Here is an 18,813-nt window from a genome sequence, read left to right as displayed (position 1 = left end):
CTAGGTAAAACCATGCTTTTTCTCTGAAATGGGCCGGGTTGCTGGGCAACAGTGCGCGGTGCACGTTGCAGGGTGTGTTGAATAGGTTGGATGGGTCGCTCTGGGTCGCGAGGGTGGTCCTGGAAGGGACGGCACTCCCGCGTGGGTCAGGCGGTGTCGCTTCAAGAAGCATCACCGTGCTTGCTTTCTTATCGGCTCCTGCATGGCGTGAGAGCAGACGGCAGGCTTAAGCGGACGAGTGATGTTGGCCGTGAGGCTGGGGGGAGGCGGCTGGGAAGGCGCGGCTGCACAAACTAGCGGGGCTCTTGGACGTGGCATGGACGCGGACGCGGACGCTGCAGCTCATGCACTGCCAGCTATAATGGTCCTACCCAACAGCTTATAGCAATACCACCACTGCACCAAGCATAACAACAACCGTTCGGCGCATTATTACACCCGCTAAGCCTGCTGCAGCATTGTTTACGATTGTTCCTCGGGGGAGCAAGATATATAGTGAGTCCTGTGCAACACGCGCTGTCTGGCGTGTAACGTGGTCATCGATTGTCGTGTTATCGTCTCTTGGAACAAGGGGCCCCAACCACCGCCGCCAACAGCACCGCGTCGTTCAACCTCGCACTTTTTCTGCGAATCGAAAGCCTAATTTCAAGACGCCCAACCTTTCTCTTATTCACAAGTCGGGGCGCAATCTCGCTTCGTCTGCTCTAGACAGCTTTATAACCACGACGACCTTCACGCTTCTCTGCAGACTCTTTCTTTTCGCATAATGTTCTTCAAACGGTAAGTCGGCACCACAGCCACTGCATCCTGAGACTTGCACTAACTTTGCATAGCAGGTCCAGGACCAATTCTTACGTAGACAACAGTGAGAACCCGCGCTCGCAATCATTCGACGATTACACCACCGATAAGCGCCCTGAGTCGAGCCGGAAGGAGTCCCACCAGAGCCAGCCCTTCTCGCCCGCCGAAGAGCCTGAAATGTATCCCCGCCAACAGCAACCCCAGGAGCCGACGTACGCGCAGAGTGCTCCTCCCTCCCACAACAACATGCCCATCCGCTCCCAGCAAGTTCCCCCCACCGGCGGCAGCGGCCCAATGGGCCTCGGCATGCCCGACCTCATTACCGCTGCCTTCAACCAGGCCGTCCAGCCCTACACAGAGAAGATTGAGCAGCTCGAGAGCCAGCTTGCCGACCTGCAGAACTGGGTCGACCAGCTCGAGCAGCAGCGCGCCGAGGTACACAACTGGATTGACAAGCGCGGACTGCGACCAGGTAAGACTGCATTCCCTACTCTATGCATCTCTTGACACTCCATACTGACTTCCTCCAAGATGTCCCGGCCTCCATCGCCAAGATCATGGACACCACCACTGCCGACGCTGCGCCCACACTCAACGCCCAGCTCGACCGCAAGATCACCATCGTCAACTTCGACCTGCACCGCCTGCAAGACGATCTCAATGACTCCATTTCATCCTCACATTTCGCCTCGGCTATGCTGAAGTTCCTGCCCGACATCCAGCGCTTGACGCTCCTACCGTCCGGCCCGCGCTACGCCTTCGACCTCATCCTGAAGCTCGGCGGCAACCTCAACTCACACGGCGGTATCGACAGCGCTGACGCCGGCGACATTGCCGCACGCCGCGACTTCTACAGCAGACTCGACGAGACCATGGTCGACGTCGTGCAGCGCCGCTTCGGCGAGGGCGAGGGCTGGGACGTAAAGCGCGAGATCAAGCGCATTGAGAAGACCGCCAGCTACCTCAAGACATACGGCGTCGAGCCATACTTCCCCTCAACGCTGGAGATGATGAAGCGCGAGATGGAGTTCCAACCCAACGGTGTGCCTAACGGGCAAGGAACCCCACCGCGGTACCACTAAATCTCCAGAGAGTGTGAGTTGGAGGTGTGCTGGCAATGGTCTTCAGTCCGCGTGCGCTTGACACATCTGATCATCCTGTAATAGCGAAGTTAAGAACGACGTAGCAAGTTGTGAAAGCAGACAACCGGCACATCTTAGAGTTACGCACAGGCGAGACTGGTCCGTCACGGCCTCCAAGACTCACCAACTCACCGTCTGAGAGACCTGCTCCACCACAGCCGACAAGATCTGCGCCTTCGGGACCTGTTCCAGTCACTGTTGAGAGTCCCAAGGTTGATCTTTCGTCTATTGGCGATGGTCCGACTGGTCCTGAGCATGCACCCGAAGCTTGAACTGCGATGTCATCCGGCTCGACTCAACAAACTTCGTCCCACTCGCTCATCGCTTGTATATCCTACATTGGTCTCACACTGCGGCACTCGTTCTTCAACACAACGGCTTGTCCACTCGCACACTAGCAGGCCCACACCATTCTTGTTTTCATCTCCCCTGCGCTTTCGTCAGGGATATAGGGGCGCGACGAACGAACGCCCATGACGATCAACTGTACTTTAATACTTTTTTTACAGGGAAACGAATTTCTTATCTTTTGCATGAGGGAAAGGAACGGGAGGGGGAATTGGGGTGTGTTTGTTCTCTTGCATCATACCCGAGCATTTTGATAATGAAAGGCGGCGTTTTTGTTTATTTGGATAGCTACAAGTAATCTGCGGTGGACGTGTAGTTGCCGCTTTCCAGGACAGCCTGGAATAGCAATTGATCATATGATTCAAATTTTTGTTTTTAGAATATGATTGTGCTCATGCTTGTCTCCCTGGTGGACTTTGGGTAATAACGCACAGTCCTATAAAGCCAACCAGACTACTATGTCGCATGTGCTGTACTGGTTCCTTACCAGATGCCATTCTACATGTCTCAGGCATGTCTTACCCCAATGACATCGTCACATAATGTTATTCGATTCTCTACGAGCTGCGAGTTCCTCTAATACTTCATTTCACTTCTGTAAGGGTGAAAGAATGTGGTCCAGCAATTCCCTCTTACTGCACGGTCTCTGCACGGAGGCAGAACTCCCTGCTTCCAGTGCTGCTCCTGTCTATATACACGCCCCTCTTCGTTCTTCTTAGAACTTTATCATTATACTTACTATATCTGCGCGCGCAACCAGAAGACTCAACACCCCCTTTATCAAGTGCGAACAAGTTCGTCATTCATCCTTTCACTACTTAGCGGCCATATTCTCGTACCTCATCGTCACGTATAAGCAACCAAGAATAAAATGAATAATCCAAAAACTTCAAGTTCAAAGCGTAAGCGGGACATGATCGACGTTGACAAAGCTACTGCGTCTGTCGACACGGCGGGGATTCGCAATCAAACCCTGACTCATAAGAAGGCTAAGAAGGCTAAGAAGACCGCTGCTGTAAATCATGAACTAGCCAATACTGTCTCTGACAGTGAAGATATCGATGAAGATGGCTCTACGCCACAACAAACCCTTCCGTCTCTCACTACTCCAGACGCAACTTGGTTGATTCGAGGAGATGATCCAACTGAGAATCAGATGTTGAATGTCATAACTGATCCCTAAGTGCGAGCTGCATATCTTGAGGAGTTCGGCAACCGTACATTGTACATTATAAGTGACCCGTTTCCGGCGAACTCCAATGACACTGACTCAGCAGCCACACCTGAGGTACGCGCGGGGCTCAAGGCTCGACTGGTTGATGGCATTACCTGGGAGGCGTGTAAGTCTGCATACAATAGCAATGGTGGGAAAGCAATTACCTTTGCAGGTGTAGAAAAACAGGTCAAGTTGCATGGGTGGAAGTGGTTTGATGAGCAGAATGTCGTGGTCCCCTGGACACTTAGAGGCCCTTCAGATAGGAAGCGTCTTAAGAATTTGGGCCTGGGGCAAAATTATTTCCCGACTCTAGTTGCGAAGATATTGAGCTCGACACCAACTGTCCATCAGCCAGTTCCAAAGGCCAAAGAGCCGACGCCGATAAACCCCAATATTGTCTCAAAGAACAGTTCTGAGCAGAAAGAGACGACGAGTGAGCAGCATTTGGAGAAGGAGACCACGCTCACACCCGACAGAGAGACTCTGGAGCAAACGGCAAGCAACCTCGCTACGGATGAGCAACAACCACCTGATGATGATAGCAAGCAGGATTACGTTGAAGACAAAGTGGACTCAGCCCCGTAAGTTCATCCCGCCCAATCAATCATGAAATGTCGTAATCCTGGTAGTCTTCTTATTCGCGACCGCATCCGTATCACACATAACCTCTTTGGGTCGAATGTAGTTGAGGTCAAGCTTGATGATGCTTCGCATTGGGCAACTTTACGTGCTTTGGAGAAGTATTGTGACGCTTACAGTGGACGATCATCTTCCAACGAAGACCAAGTTGTAGACTTTGGCCGCAAGAGAATTTCGCCCGTGATCGCGCGTGCTTTTTTTCACGCAATCTCGCCCTTTCCTCAGAGCAAACTGTCAACCCACGATGTCATTCCGGATCCGGAAATGTCTTTACATCACGAAGATGTCGCCTTGGTCATATTGCCTGACGATCCCAAGCCAAAGGAGATTGAATGCAACTTCGATGCTTGCGCCGAGATGTACAGATTGGCTAGAATGCTCAAGTCGCCAGTTGTCAAAGACATGGTAGCAGATAGGATAATGGAGATCTACCTCGAGTACTGCAAGCAACTAGAGGAAGACGACGACAAGCAGAACCTAGACTTCCCCGTCAGATTCGCCAACTCGTTGAAAATGAACGAAGACCTGCCCATCCTCCGTTTGTTAGTCGACATAGCTCTCGATCACAGTCGCCGAGGACACGACCTACCGGATGGGCTTGCAACTCACGTCATGCGTTTGTTAGTCGGTCGTTCGTCCGGCTGGGGAGACAAGATGCACATGCTTCACAATCAAAACCCCACCGCGTTGTGTAACGAGTACCATGGTCATGATCGACTTTGTCACAAAGCTTTCGACGCACGCTATACAACAGAACGGCTCATCCATGACATCTTTAAGCGGATTCGACGAGACGCATGTCTGGAAGCCGCTGAGGAATTCGATATGGAAGAAAAGCAAGATGAGGACGATGATTCCCCAAAGATGGCACTGGACATATACAAGATGCTGCTCTGGTCTCGCGACAATGAGGAGCAAGTTGTGCTTTTCATGCTTGAGTACGAACGGCTTGCTGCGAACGGCTTGCTGCGAGACTGAATGATACGTGGGCTCTAGATGAGCAGGCTGACCCGGAAGATGAGAAACGGGCGGAGTGGCTTTCTGAAAAGATTACTGCGCTGCGGGTGGAGCACAATGAGCGGTGGCTAGACTACGGAGAAGAAGAAGAGGACGGGGATCCGGCGAGCTATGCTAGGCAGTTGTTCGATATAGGTTAGAGTGTTCTGAGAACTAAAGAAGGCCTAAAGTTCAATTGATGATGATGCCTAGATAGTCAAAGTTGATAATGTTTCTAGGTTTTGGACTTCATCCAGTCTTCCAGCAGAATGATTAGAGATATGATCATCCGCTACATCTGGATCCATTAGCTATCTCAGTCAAAGTAGAAGTATTAAATACATTCCTTAGAATCAGCAGAGTCTCTGTGCGCTACTATCACGTCTAAAATGTGTATGTAGTAAATTTTAGCAGTTGTTGCGCCATGCACAGGAGTTGATCCTGTGGATGACGTAAGGAGCCCCAGGGTGACGTTCCCTAACCCTTCACGGCAAACTCCACTTTCCTCCAGATACGCTCCCAACCTCCATCTTTCCCAATCCACATCGGACGATAACTGCCATCATCATTGACTCTCGCGTCAAGAACAAAAACAAAATGGAAAGGTGCGCCGTCAAGCCAAGAAGACGCCTCGCTGCGTCCGATCAGGATCGCGCGCTTCGAAGCGAGCTGACCGGTGGTCGGGCTGCGTGCACCAATGAGATGGCTGTGCGCAATTGCGATACGACGCTGCGCGCTGCGGTGCTACTCACTCAGGCATCCTTGATATGAGTTTTATGACTAGACACCATCCTTAGAGTGTATTTGCGCGTGCTGCCTTCACGATATCCTTCGTTTCCAGTGTACGCATCGATAGCTACTATCTTCTACCACCACAGCCGCACTGGTGCGTTCCGACGGTAAAACGCGTACAATGGAGCATCGCCACCGAAACATGGACTTTGGGGCTTTTTTGGCGGATCAGGAGGGTATATTTGTCCAACTACAAATTGATAGCCGGTACTGAACTTAGGCGACAGATGCTCCAGTATCAGAAGACGTCGCGGCCTTTCTGCGGGAAGACAAGCCCTATATAACACGACACTTGGACGACCCAATCTTGGAAAACGGAAATGACACCCTGACGAAGTTCGATTCCAACCGAAAGCCGATGCCGGCCCCAATCTATGACGATAGCCCCTTTGACGGCTGGTCTTCACGCCCATCTTCGCACTTCTCCCAAAATGCTGCGCAGCCTCCAAGTCGATGCCCAAGTCTCATGAGCAGTGCTACTCTGAGCAGTCGCAACTCGTCAACCAGGTCCACTAGATCATTGCAGTCCATAGGAAGACATTTCAGCAGACGCAGCAAGAAAGCAACAGATGACACTTCCGCCATGGCCAACAGCGAACACTCTTCCATACAAAGCACCCGCTTCACTGCACAAGTTGTAGAATTATGTCCGTGGAAGGGATGCGAGCGCCACTTAAGAGGGTTCACGAAAGCCGGTGATAGAGAGCGCCATTTGCTTGTTCATTGCGAAACGACACTGGTCTGTGGCTTTTGCAGATTATCCCCCTCTCATCGTGCAGTATTTGGAGAAGGCCCCGATCGGGTGCCTGAATTTCTGAAGCACTTGATGTGGTGCCATTATGACAATTTCTCGTGCTCACCGATACAGCACTCAGGTATGGAACTTGCGTATACCGATCTAGCAGAATGTCCCATCTGTAAAACACGTTTTACGGCCGGATCAATGTATGAACACCTACCGGATTGTGTTGGCCGCGAAGTGACACGGATGGCGGATTCAAGCGTTTGGAAGTACCGAGCGTCAGATGATGTACAGTGCGATACATCCGTCAATGTTGCGACACGAGGAGGGACTTTGGTATCCAAATATGATGAAGGGAGACCGTCAGTCCATGACGCGCAAAACGAATTTGATGAAAAATCAGAGCTCACGCATCTGGGGTGCGGAGACATTGCGGAACTGACAGCATCGTCAAGTCGCCTCTCTCTTGTCTCATCTAGAACAACTACATCATCTGAAGAAGAGACAGACTGCTCTGAATACACATCGTCTAGAGAGGGCTCTCCGGCTGTTTCACAGATTCCCAGCCAGGTAGTCTCCGCGAAGCGGCGACTCGTGGATGCTATCATGAAAGAGTTCCAGAAAGTCTTCAGCGCGACCCTCCGAAACCATGCCACCAATGGAACCAATCCAAGTTCTAGTGGCAGTGCAACAGGACATCTTGCAGGTGCATCCACATATTCAGACACTTCATTCACATCCAGGAAGCGCAGCTTGAGTGGAGATGGCTCAACTCCCCCAGATGATGGCGACGATTCAAATAAAAGACGTAGGCCAGACTCTGTATCTAAAGGCAAGCAGCCTATTTCGGAACTGCGATTCGCATGCCCTTATTACAAGCGCAACCCAGGTAGACATCAAACCTTCACATCTTGCAGGGATCCAGGCTTCACTACAGTCGCGAGATTAAAGTGAGTTACGTTGGGATTTGCGGCTATACACCAGAGACTAACGTCACTAGGGAGCATTTGTACCGGCGACACTTACTACCACCACAATGCCATCGTTGCTGTACAACCTTCACCAATGATGTTGCACTTCGAGAACATCAACGCGATCCGAGTGGTTGCGAACTGCGTGAGCAGATACCGCTGGAAGGTTTTGACAAAGAACAAGAGAAAAGGATGAAAAGCAAGAAAGGCAGCCAGATGCACCACAGTGAAATAGAGAAGTGGAAAGCTGTATACCGCATCTTGTTCCCAGATGACAATGATGCAGATATGCCAAGTCCTTGTAAGTTACATCGCTCATCGAGTTTGGAACGCACAGATGCTGATAGACGAAGACATCGAATACAAACGTAATACTGCGAATGCAGCCGAGTCATCGAACAGCGCCCGGTTCCAAGAGTTCTCGCGTCTCGAGCTCCCACGTCTCGTACGCCGTACACTAGAGAGTATAGTAGAACATGAGGCTCAACCACTGGAGGACAGGCTGAAAGAACGACTAGTGGACATTGTTAGGCAATGTCAGATGCAGCTTGAGACAATGTTTCAAACAGCTGCTAGGCCAAGCAATACGAGGGTAGAAGGTACTCTGAGCTCGAGAGCTATAATGTCGGAGCAAATCGTCGAGCGCCCCATTGATGCGCATCTACCTACCACGCTCAACGACTTTGTATCAACAGATTTGCAAACAAAACCAGAAGTCAAGCCATCTCAACTACAGATCTGCGAACCGTCTTGTCAAGGCGGAGGAGTCCCTGAGATAACCGATCCCATATCTGATTCTTCAGATTCGGGCTACGACTCTATCAGCATAGCTGCTTTGTCCGCTACCGGTGTTCATAACGAGTTGCCTCAAGAACACTTCGACCCAAATCAGTATCTTGATCTCAACGATTACCCACACTTTCCTCAAGTGACAGCGGGTACCACGGTACACTCGACGCAGACAGACGCCAATGACGACCACTCGATGTGGTTTCTTGTAGATAATCTTCCAGGTACCAATTATGCAGACTCGGGCGATCTGGACTGTGTGCATGGGTTAGATCACGTCTGGTAATATTAGGTACTTCAGGTTACTTTAAATACCAAATACTTTGATTCGATTTGACACAAATACCCTTACTTGATCCCAACGTGCTTCATGTTCGACCGTGTTACAGTCTTCTATCCAAGATCTTCTTCGAGCCAGCCGCAAGCAGCAAAACCCAACGAAAAAGACATTATTGTTCCCAGGAACGCAAATTCTTGGCTCAGACTACTCTCATTATCGCACATCGATTTACAGGTGGCGGGCTGATTGGGTTTTTGTCATAGTACGCAAGACCTCAGCACATGACGCACACAAATGCGACAGAACTTGGATACTTTTCAACTTATGCATTATCGAAATTAAGATACCTGCGGACCTCCGACATCCGTGACATCAAGTCGACAAATTGCAGCAAAACTATTACGTCGGGGCCTTGATATAGTAATTCTCTCTCATCTCAATTCATACATGTAAGAAGCAGAATGGTATCAAACTCCACTCGAGTCCAATCCTCCCTCTGAATGGAAAACCCCGATATTCCGGCTTGAAAAACATAAAACTCCACAAAAGTTTGTCCCTAATGTACATTGTGTGACAGTGGCCGAAAGCGTTATCCCGTATTATGATCCCCCGACGCGCCATCACCCGCAAACCCACCATTCCCAAAGCCGCCATCGCCGAAATAAAGCATGTCATGTGGTAAGTACTCCAAGTCCCAAGGCATCATATCAGCGCCTAAAAGGGACATATCGACGTCTTGTGTATCAATGACCATATCACCGAAAGTGTTGTCTGAAGGTGTGTTGAAAGTTCCGAAAGTGGGCGAGAATTCTGTTTGAGGGGTAGGATGTAATTGGTTGTGTTGTTGTGAAGATGAACGTGTGTACGACGTTGGATTTTGTAGTGGCGTTCTGATGGCTGACGGTGAGCCACCAGAGAACGGAGAGTGTAGGTTTAAGAGGAGATCCGCATCTGACACCAAGACCGGGTCTGGGGTAGGGATGTGGTTGAAAGATGGGTTTGGCGGGGGCGGTGGCATGGACGCTGAGCTGAACTGCGAGAAAGCGGAAGGTGACGGTAGAGATTGATGACGTGGCTCGAATTTGATGGGAGGATCCGATATCAACGAAGCGATGGAGGGCTGAGTACTGGCTGGAGGTACTTTTGTAGGTGGTGGCTTCGTGCTCCGACCTTCACCATTCTCGGATGTGTACATAACTGCGACATTTGTTGAAGGCGAGTTCATAGTACCAGTAAGCGACCATCCGATGGCTGTCGAGGGTTAGTAGGTGGTCATGGTTGTGTGCATAAGGAACGTACCTTGGCTGGGGTGTACCATTGGCGAGCCGGGCATATTTGGCGTCCTCGCACCCTTGCGTATCGCAGCCGCCATCTTTGCTACATCCGCATCTGAATTTTGTGCTGTCAGATAGGTCCCCCAGCTAAGCTTCCTTCTCCAGCCAGGACTGGTGAACGATGGCTCAGGTCGAGGGGCTTCTAATGCACTTTCCATCTCTTCGGTTGTGTACAGCAGAGGATCACCAACGCCTTTCGCCTTTTGATCCAAAACAGTCATAATGTATTTGACTCCAGCCCAGTATGTTTCCAAGGCCTTGAGGGCGCGGTAACAACGTTGATAATTTTGGTTGGCAGCAGAGGCAAGCAATGTATGCTTAGCGGCTGTTTGCTTTTGCTCTAAGTCTTTGACAGAGCTGTTGGTGGAATTCAGACGGTCAAGGGAATGTTGAGTAGAGGTCTTTTGTCCGTTCTCCCCGTTTCGACCGGGACTTGCAGGACAAGATTGAGGCTGGGACGATGCTGAGTGAAGTGCTGTTTCTTTAAGGAAGGCACACGCAGCTATGTATATTGGTTGACTAAAGCTTGATTAGTGTGTGGTACCATCAGTAAAGACGTAACCTGATCATACCTGGTGAAGGGGTTGCCAATTCCAGTTTTTACATCAATGAGCTCGGTAAAGGCTAGTATATCAGCGACAGTCTTGGCAGAAGACATGGAAAGTTCTCTGCTGTTAGTCGACAAAGACTGTGGAGTTCCTTCGAACGTCCGGAGCAGCGTTGGCTGATGCAAAAGAACGATTAGAGTATGGAACCAGCAATGCAGTAGAAGGAAATTCGTCCCCTGATTGAGCTTAACATATTGCTGGAAGTTGACTGCGTTGAAGTGAAGCTTAGGCGACAGGTTTTGGTAGATGCCTGTCAAGCGATCTTCCCATGCTCCGAGTTGCTTCTGCAAGTCAGCTGTGATGTCATCGGCGCTTCTTATCCGGTTCAGGAGATCAGTCACACGACCGTAGAGGTGAATGATACGGATCAGTGCCGGATATGGCAAAGGCCATCCAGAAGAGTCGACCTCATCCAGGGAAGGGAAAGAGATTTCGATATCGCGATCTCGGAGGGTGACCGGCCGTCCCGTTCCAGAAGATATGACGCGATCAAGGAAAAATATCGACCAAAAAGTGTCCAGCCTCTCACGCTCAGCGGCTCTTTGCTCTTGCTCCTCCGCACTACTCCCGTGGCTATCTTGAATAATTGGTTGCTCCGCGTGCCGCCCGCCATCTGGGTAGCTCTTGATGGAATTTGGTGTTGGTCCCTTGCGACCTTCGTACTTCAGACCTCCCACAGACTGCATGCCTAGATCCTGCGCCATGCGAATGGCTATACCGAGATACATCCAAAGTCCACTGTCGCGGCTCGCACCGAATTCATCGTATGCAAGAAGTAACGCAGCTTGTACCACTGCCACACTAGGACATGGAAAAGCATCTGGAATAGCTGATTTTGCTCGCTGGGCAAAGGCTTGGCCGTGTTCTGAAGGCGGGACTTGTGGAGTTTCCGTTCCATCATCCTTCTGTTGGTCGCTCTTGCCTGTCAGCATAGGATGTGTCGAGAACCGGGCCGCTAACGCACAGACAGCGTCAACGAGGATAGCATCCACCTGCTTCTCTTCCAAGTCTCGCAAAAAGCGCTCTCTTTGTAGGAAGGGGAAAGAGCAGCCAAGGTGTAGAAAGAATAGTTTACAGAGATGGGTGATGAGCGGACTTGGTGACATTGACGAGGCATCGTATACGGGTATCTCGGCTGGCGTGCGGGCTTCTGGCGCTGGTGGTGAGCCAACTGATGGCTGTGCAGGCGAGGACTCGATTGCGTGTTCTGGACCAGTCAGCTACATGAGACGGGAATACAGCAGAGCAGCAAGAGAGTGTTTGCGCTGCAATGGCGCAAGTGCTCCTCGATAACCGCATCACGAGCTTGAAGTCCGTCGCGCGCGGGATATACTTACGATCTGATGTAGTCTGGGCACTGCCATGTTGCTTGCCTCGCACTTTGACGACCATCTGTCGCAGTCCGGGTACTATGGCTGTAGGCCCGAAATACCTGAAGTATGGCATTCGGTTGCGGGTGCTCAGACTCAAACCTCCACTGCTGCCAGTTGATTCTACCTTGGGCGAGGCCTGGAGACTTGATTCCGAGGTTTGCGATGTGGTATGCGGCAGATGCGGTCGCGTGAGCTGAGGGTCGATGGGCGGCTCTTGCTTCCGGGAAGGCGTGCTGGTCGACACGGTACTCTCTCTTCTCGCTGCCTTTTTGCCATCCTTTGGGGTTTCGCCTGCGCCATTGTCGTCGCCATAGCCGGCGCATTCATGCTTGTTCTGGATGCAAGTTCCGCATACAGGCCGTTCACCTACTCTGCTGTCAGCAAACCATAGTCAAGACTGTCAAAACCTCCTACCCGAGCATCGCGTCTTCTTCTTCCTGCATGTCAGGCACGCGGAATTAATGCGACGCCTCTTCGCATAGGGACCATCATGGTTCGTCACAAAACGAATAGGCTTGGGCTGAGACACGGCAGCGTTCGCAGAGGCCGTCTGAGGGGCTCCTTGATTCATTAAAAGCAGAGTGTGTTCTCAGAAGCAAGCGGAAATGGCCGCATCAAAGGCGTGTCTCGATGATGCAGGGAAAGCAGTTTTGAGTGGGGTAACAACAGCTGCCAGATGCGCGTCAAGGGTCGATCATGAGCCAGACCAGACAGTGGAGAACATGCAAAGTAACGAGGAGCTGTGGGGAAGCCAGCGCATATTCAGAGAAGCCGGTTCGAGGAGATCGGCAAGCGCTACGACGTGACTTTGATACCCCGACGGAAGTGAGTTGACGGGGAGTGGTCTGAGTTGCGGAGCGGAGAACCCCAGATTTGGGTCGTCGGTCGACGCTACAGCGACCGTGTCCAAGCGCGTTTGTGGAAAAAGTCGCCCCGGTGGGTCCCACTCGGCCTGGGAACAGCGTCCAAGCCATCTGCACAGTCGCTCCGCACCACCATGGAGTCAATTCGCCCAGCACTCGCCAGCATACGGCTGTCAGCGCCCCAGAGAGCCTACCGGCCGCTCTACCAATGTCTACACACATCAGCCACACGAGGCGCCACGCCGCTGCCTCATCCATCCGGTACGACAAACCAGTGCAGCCAACATGGCCAGTAATTAACGTCTGACAGTTCCCGGGCCACCGCCTGAGACGCCTCAGCCACAGCCATCAGATGCATCCGAACGAGTTGCGAGGAAGAGGAGGCAGGCGGATATGATGAAGCAGGCGCGGGAGATGCGCGACGTCTATGCCCCCACCAACAACAAGCCCAAGAACATGCTGGCCAAGCGCTTCTGGAAGGACGTCTCAGTCACGGAAGGCGAGGGCGGCCTTCAAGTCTTCCTCGACCATCGACCCGTCCGCATGCCCAACAAGCAGATCCTCACCGTCCCCACGTCGAAGCCCCAGCTGGCGACCGCCATTGCTCTCGAGTGGGATCTCCTCATGAGTGCGCAGCAGGCCCTCAAGAACGATTACATCCCCATGACCTCGCTCGCCGCCCGTGCAATCGATATTGAGGCCGCCGATAGGGAAGGAAGGGAAAACATTAGGGCGGACATCCTGAGCTATCTGATGCGTGTGCTCGACACGGATACACTGCTCTGCTGGGCGCCAGCAAAGGTCCTGAACGAGACCCTCCAGAACGGAAAGACACTGCGAGAGGTCCAGGAGGAAGTGGCTACAGACATCATCGCCTACCTCAAGACACACGTGTGGCCGGGTGTAGAGATCAAGCCCACACTGGACCCCGAGACCATCATCCCCACTGAGCAACCCGAGATGACAAAGCAAGTCATTCGCGGCTGGTGCGCAGGTCTTCCAGCATACGAGCTTGCTGGTCTTGAACGCGCAGTGTTGGCATCCAAGAGTTTGCTAGTCAGCGTGCGACTGATCCATGAATGGGGCGAAGCATTTGCGCAATCGCGAAAGGTCAGTGACGCGCCACGCTTCGGCATCAAGGAAGCCAGCGATGCGTCGAGCTTGGAAGTTACGTGGCAAACACAGCAGTGGGGCGAGGTAGAGGACACACACGATGTCCAGAAGGAGGATTTGCGGAGGCAGCTGGGAAGTGCCATCATCCTTGTGGGTGGAAACTCAGCGTGAGGATGTTGCCATGCCATGTATAAAATGTACATTATGTGAACATTACCCAGATGATGTATCAACCTTGCGTGTGTCCTCTGTAGTCATGGCCCTCGAACGGCATAATTTGGTAGACCAACTACGCAATACTGCCGACGAGAGAATCAGTCAAATACTTGTATATGCTAGTCTAGTTGGCCATGACATATGCCCGAGCAGTTCTCTAGACGGGTGGACGATCTTGGGACAGTAGGGCCAGTCTAGCGGAGCAATAGTCGTGATTCGCTGGAGGAGCGGCCTGGATCGCGCGCCCCTGACGAATGCGCCCAAAAGCTGCTGAAAGCCCCGCCGCGACTGTGATGAAATCCTACAAAGGCGCGACTTGCGCACACGAGATACCTGGGCTATTCTGACTTGGTGCTGACAGCGATCCAACCGAACTCCTCCTCTACCTACCCAGCTTCCTCCGGCCCGCATATTCTTGGCTCGCTGGCCAATCACGCAACCATGGAAGGGTAGGTGCACCCGCTCCAAGCTTATGCTGCCGTCATGGCGGGGGACATGTGGAGGGCGAGGCAGCCCGTTGTGAGATGCCCCAGAGTCACGTCTAACCACACGTCGTAGGCACAAGCGCTCCAAGTCGGCCAGCGTCAAGAATCTCCTTTCGCGCGTCACATCCAAGACCGACGTGCCTACCACAGACGGCAACAACGGCACCGGCAACGGCAACAGCAGTGACACTAGCCCGCCCAGCACTGCCATTTCCTCCAACTCGCAGCCCTCGCAATCCGTAACATCGCCCTCGGGACACAGTCGCAGTCTGTCCAAGAAGCAAAACCCACACCTCTCGACCAGCATGTCTAATGCAGGCGCCGGGCAAGAGAGTCTGAGTCCCTCGGCCTCGAGCTTCCAGCAGTCGCCAAGCTCGCCCACCAAGTCGACCTCGATAGAGCAGTCCGTGAAGCTATTCAGGGTATTCGAGTCGCTTAGGAATGGAGATACAGCAGCTATATCGAGAGCCATAAGGGATCAGGCCGGGTCATCAGAGGGCGAAGACAGCAGATCATCGCTGCAGCTACCCAGCGCACGCACAGAAGGCACATCGATCCTGCACCTGGCCATACAATGTGCCGAGGTGCCCGTCATTGAGTTTGTGCTATCAAACGCAACGGCAACACCAGACTCGCCCATCGACATCAATGGCCGCGACCGCGATGGCAATACCCCACTCCACCTCGCAGCCACCCTGGGCAGAACTCCAGTCGTCCGAATGCTGCTCGATCAGCCTGGCATCAACGATTCAGTCACCAACTACAACGGTCAGACACCGTTGGATCTCGCTCGCACACCAGACATCTTCCAGCAACTGCAGCTCTCGCGATCCATATTCATTGACACCCACGTAAAGAAGATACAACACATGGTGACTACGGGAGACATGGACTCGTTGGAGAAGATACTGCAAGATGCTAGGATAAAGAGCACCCTAGACGTCAACGGTGGAGAACTGGCGACCGACCCGGTCGTGGTAGATGCAGGCGGTACACTTCTGCACGAGGCTGCTAAGAAGAAGGATGTCAAGCTGGCGCAACTGCTATTGCTTAACGGAGCTGATCCCTTCCGCCGAGACCGAAAAGGCAAACTTCCTCAAGACTACACCAAAGACGACCGTACGCGCGCTATTTTGAAGCGATCGCCTGCTGCCGCAGCAGCTCAGAGGGGCATCCAAGAAAAGACGATCCTCGCGGGTGGTCCTCCAGGACAAACTGCAACCGAAAGTGGTATGGGTGCGAAAGAGTCGCGGGAGATGAAGGGCTACCTTAAGAAGTGGACAAACTACAGAACTGGATACAAGTTGCGATGGTTCGTGCTCGAGGACGGCGTGCTCAGCTACTACAAGCACCAGGACGATACTGGATCTGCATGCCGAGGTGCCATCAACATGAGGATTGCGAAATTGTACATGGACCCCCAAGATAAGCAGCGGTTTGAAATCCAGGGAAAGTCGTCAGTCAAGTACCATCTCAAGGCGAACCACGAGGTCGAGGCCAAGCGATGGTACTGGGCTCTGAACAACGCGATTCAATGGGCCAAGGACGAAGCACGAGAGGAAGAGAAGCGGGCCACCCAGGATCAGGAGATGTTAAAGCAAGCCAAGATTGAGCAGATCAAGGGCGAGGGCGACACATCTAGTGTCGGTAGCTCCAAGTTGGCAGCAAGCTCGCGAAATATGGCTGCTTCATCCACTCTCGGAGTCCCAATGCCTAGCCTCGACAACACATCCTCGCGAACTGCGGTTAGTGTGACTGAAGATCCCGGGAGTATTTACGAGCCCAGCATGAACGGTCACGGTCTAGACAGGATGACCAGCCACATGGGTACCGCTACTGTAGCCGGCGACGATGAAGACGAGGACGACTACGGCGACGATACAAGCAGCCATGAAATGAAGCCCCAAAGTAAAGACGCATTTAATATCACAGCACAATCGGCCAAGTTGCAGCTTGATCTGTTGACATCCGTTTCAGGGGCGTTACAGGCGGAGATGAGTCGTTCACCCGACCTCAAAATTTCCGACCCTATGATGCTCCAGGCATTCACATCTTATGAGTCTGCTATTGGAAACCTGAAAGGGCTGATTGGCGATCTGCTTCGGATATCAAGGGATCGTGACGCTTATTGGCAATACCGCTTGGATCGCGAGGCTAACGTCAGACGCATGTGGGAAGAAAGCATGGCCAAGGTTGCAAAGGAGCAGGAAGAGCTCGAGAACAGGATAGGCGAGTCTGAGGAGAAGCGGCGAAAGCAGAAAAAGGCTCTACGGGAAGCGTTGGAGGACTACGAGACAACTGAACCCAAACCAGATGCCAAGGATGAAGAAGACGATTTCGCTGACGCACCAGAAGACGCTCAGCAACAAAAAGAGCTGGGGTCAGGTGTAGGACTTCCAGTTAAGAATCAGAAAGTTAGGAGAAAGGCTACGTTCGCCGACATCGCTGCCGACATATCAGACTCTGAATCAGAAGATGACGAGGAGTTCTTCGACGCTGTTGGTGCTGGAGAGGTTGAGGTTGTAGAAATGCCTGCGGCTGCTCCCAAGGAGACTGCACAAGTCGACGTACCAGCCTCCTCAGATGATCCGTTCGAGAAGAAGCACATGGAGATCGCCACAGCTTGGGCAGGCTACGAAGATGGCCCGCGGAAGAGGCTTGCCATGGACGCAGACGACAGGCCTAAAATCTCGCTTTGGGTATGTTTGATGTCGCAATACATCTACCAGACGCTAACAGCTCCCAGGGCATTCTCAAGTCTATGATTGGCAAAGACATGACTAAGATGACTTTGCCAGTGTCATTCAACGAGCCCACTTCACTGCTTCAACGTGTTGCGGAAGATATGGAATACACTGATCTCCTTGACACCGCTGCTGAACGCGACGACTCTACCGAGCGAATACTCTATGTTGGTGCATTTGCTGCATCGGAGTATGCTTCGACCATTGGACGTGTTGCAAAGCCTTTCAATCCTCTTCTCGCTGAGACATATGAGTATGCCAGGCCAGATAAGGGCTACCGTTTCTTCATTGAGCAGGTCAGCCATCACCCACCGATTGGTGCTGCTTATGCGGAATCCAAAAAGTGGGATTACTATGTAAGTGCCAATATTTGCCCTCACGTCACACTTTCTAATGCAGCCTAGGGTGAATCTGCAGTGAAGTCCAAATTCTATGGTAAATCTTTCGACATCAACCCGCTCGGAACTTGGTTCCTTCGTCTTCGGCCAACTGTCAATGGTGGGAAAGAAGAGCTGTACACCTGGAAGAAGGTTACGTCCTCCGTCATTGGCATTATAACTGGTAACCCCGTTGTCGACAACTACGGTACCATGGAGATTACAAACCATACGACGGGAGAGAAATGTCTTATTGAGTTCAAGCCACGTGGTTGGAAGGCGTCGTCAGCCTACCAAGTCGTTGGAAAGGTCTTTGATGCGCAGAACCGTGTCCGCTGGAGCATTGGCGGTCGATGGAACGACAAGATTTACGCCCGCTTCACCCCAGGCTTCGAGGATGTGGATGTTGAGAAGAGCGGAAAGAGTTCAAAACACGACGACAACAAAGCTTTCCTTGTCTGGCAAGCTCACGAACGCCCAACAGGTATACCTTTCAACCTTACTCCTTTCGTCGTGACCCTTAACGACATTCCCGACAAGCTTCGCCCTGTTGTTGCCCCAACAGACACGCGTCTCCGCCCCGATCAACGCGCCATGGAAGACGGAGAGTACGATTTTGCGGCTACAGAGAAGAATAGGGTAGAAGAAAAGCAGCGAGCAACCCGCAGACAGCGAGAAGCTGAAGGCAAAGAATTCGTACCCAGGTGGTTCAGCAAGGGCAGGTGTGAAACGACTGGTGAGGAATACTGGGTCTTCAACCACGAGTACTGGCAAGTGAGGGACCGTGTTGCCAAAGGAGAGATCACATGGGCAGAAGCAGGCACGGAAGACATTTTCTAGAAGTTGTATTGATGATCTCAAAGGCCCGCTAGTAGGATAGTCGCGGGTGCTTAATGTACATGATTCTAAATTTTTTCCAAGAAAGCTTGACTCGGCAGGAAATCCGTCATCTGCCTAGCTCACCTATAGTCTCTCTACAAACCC

The 18,813-nt window shown here is 52.1% G+C and overlaps 6 protein-coding genes across 6 annotated transcripts; 5 read left to right on the top strand and 1 right to left on the bottom strand.

Annotated features, from left to right (window-relative positions):
* Positions 1 to 766: 766 nt before the first annotated feature.
* On the top strand, positions 767 to 1,883 carry AA0111_g400 (hypothetical protein; the record flags this gene model as incomplete). The annotated part of the gene is made up of 3 exons (XM_028649950.1): positions 767 to 780; positions 834 to 1,273; positions 1,333 to 1,883. The coding sequence occupies 3 exons, from the start codon at positions 767 to 769 to the stop codon at positions 1,881 to 1,883; spliced, it is 1,005 nt and encodes a 334-aa protein (XP_028512253.1).
* Positions 1,884 to 3,162: 1,279 nt separating this feature from the next.
* On the top strand, positions 3,163 to 5,124 carry AA0111_g399 (hypothetical protein; the record flags this gene model as incomplete). The annotated part of the gene is made up of 3 exons (XM_028649937.1): positions 3,163 to 3,340; positions 3,476 to 4,088; positions 4,137 to 5,124. The coding sequence occupies 3 exons, from the start codon at positions 3,163 to 3,165 to the stop codon at positions 5,122 to 5,124; spliced, it is 1,779 nt and encodes a 592-aa protein (XP_028511653.1).
* A 2,158-nt stretch (positions 5,125 to 7,282) lies between these two features.
* On the top strand, positions 7,283 to 8,722 carry AA0111_g398 (hypothetical protein; the record flags this gene model as incomplete). Its single annotated transcript, XM_028649926.1, has 3 exons — positions 7,283 to 7,626; positions 7,677 to 7,948; positions 8,001 to 8,722. 3 exons carry the CDS (start codon positions 7,283 to 7,285, stop codon positions 8,720 to 8,722), a joined length of 1,338 nt encoding a protein of 445 aa, XP_028511654.1.
* Positions 8,723 to 9,305: 583 nt separating this feature from the next.
* Positions 9,306 to 12,602, bottom strand: AA0111_g397 (hypothetical protein; the record flags this gene model as incomplete). Its single annotated transcript, XM_028649915.1, has 5 exons — positions 9,306 to 9,967; positions 10,016 to 10,569; positions 10,623 to 11,865; positions 11,996 to 12,397; positions 12,446 to 12,602. The coding sequence occupies 5 exons, from the start codon at positions 12,600 to 12,602 to the stop codon at positions 9,306 to 9,308; spliced, it is 3,018 nt and encodes a 1,005-aa protein (XP_028511647.1).
* Positions 12,603 to 13,028: 426 nt separating this feature from the next.
* AA0111_g396 (hypothetical protein) lies at positions 13,029 to 14,178 on the top strand (the record flags this gene model as incomplete). Its single annotated transcript, XM_028649904.1, has 2 exons — positions 13,029 to 13,155; positions 13,205 to 14,178. 2 exons carry the CDS (start codon positions 13,029 to 13,031, stop codon positions 14,176 to 14,178), a joined length of 1,101 nt encoding a protein of 366 aa, XP_028511648.1.
* A 486-nt stretch (positions 14,179 to 14,664) lies between these two features.
* AA0111_g395 (Oxysterol) lies at positions 14,665 to 18,669 on the top strand (the record flags this gene model as incomplete). Its single annotated transcript, XM_028649893.1, has 4 exons — positions 14,665 to 14,672; positions 14,782 to 17,407; positions 17,455 to 17,808; positions 17,857 to 18,669. 4 exons carry the CDS (start codon positions 14,665 to 14,667, stop codon positions 18,667 to 18,669), a joined length of 3,801 nt encoding a protein of 1,266 aa, XP_028511646.1.
* Positions 18,670 to 18,813: the final 144 nt, after the last annotated feature.

Source organism: Alternaria arborescens (genome assembly GCF_004154835.1).
Source record: "Alternaria arborescens strain FERA 675 chromosome Unknown contig_1, whole genome shotgun sequence".
NCBI lineage: Eukaryota > Fungi > Ascomycota > Dothideomycetes > Pleosporales > Pleosporaceae > Alternaria > Alternaria arborescens.
Note: the sequence above shows the minus strand (reverse complement) of the source record. Positions and strands in the feature narration are given on the sequence as shown.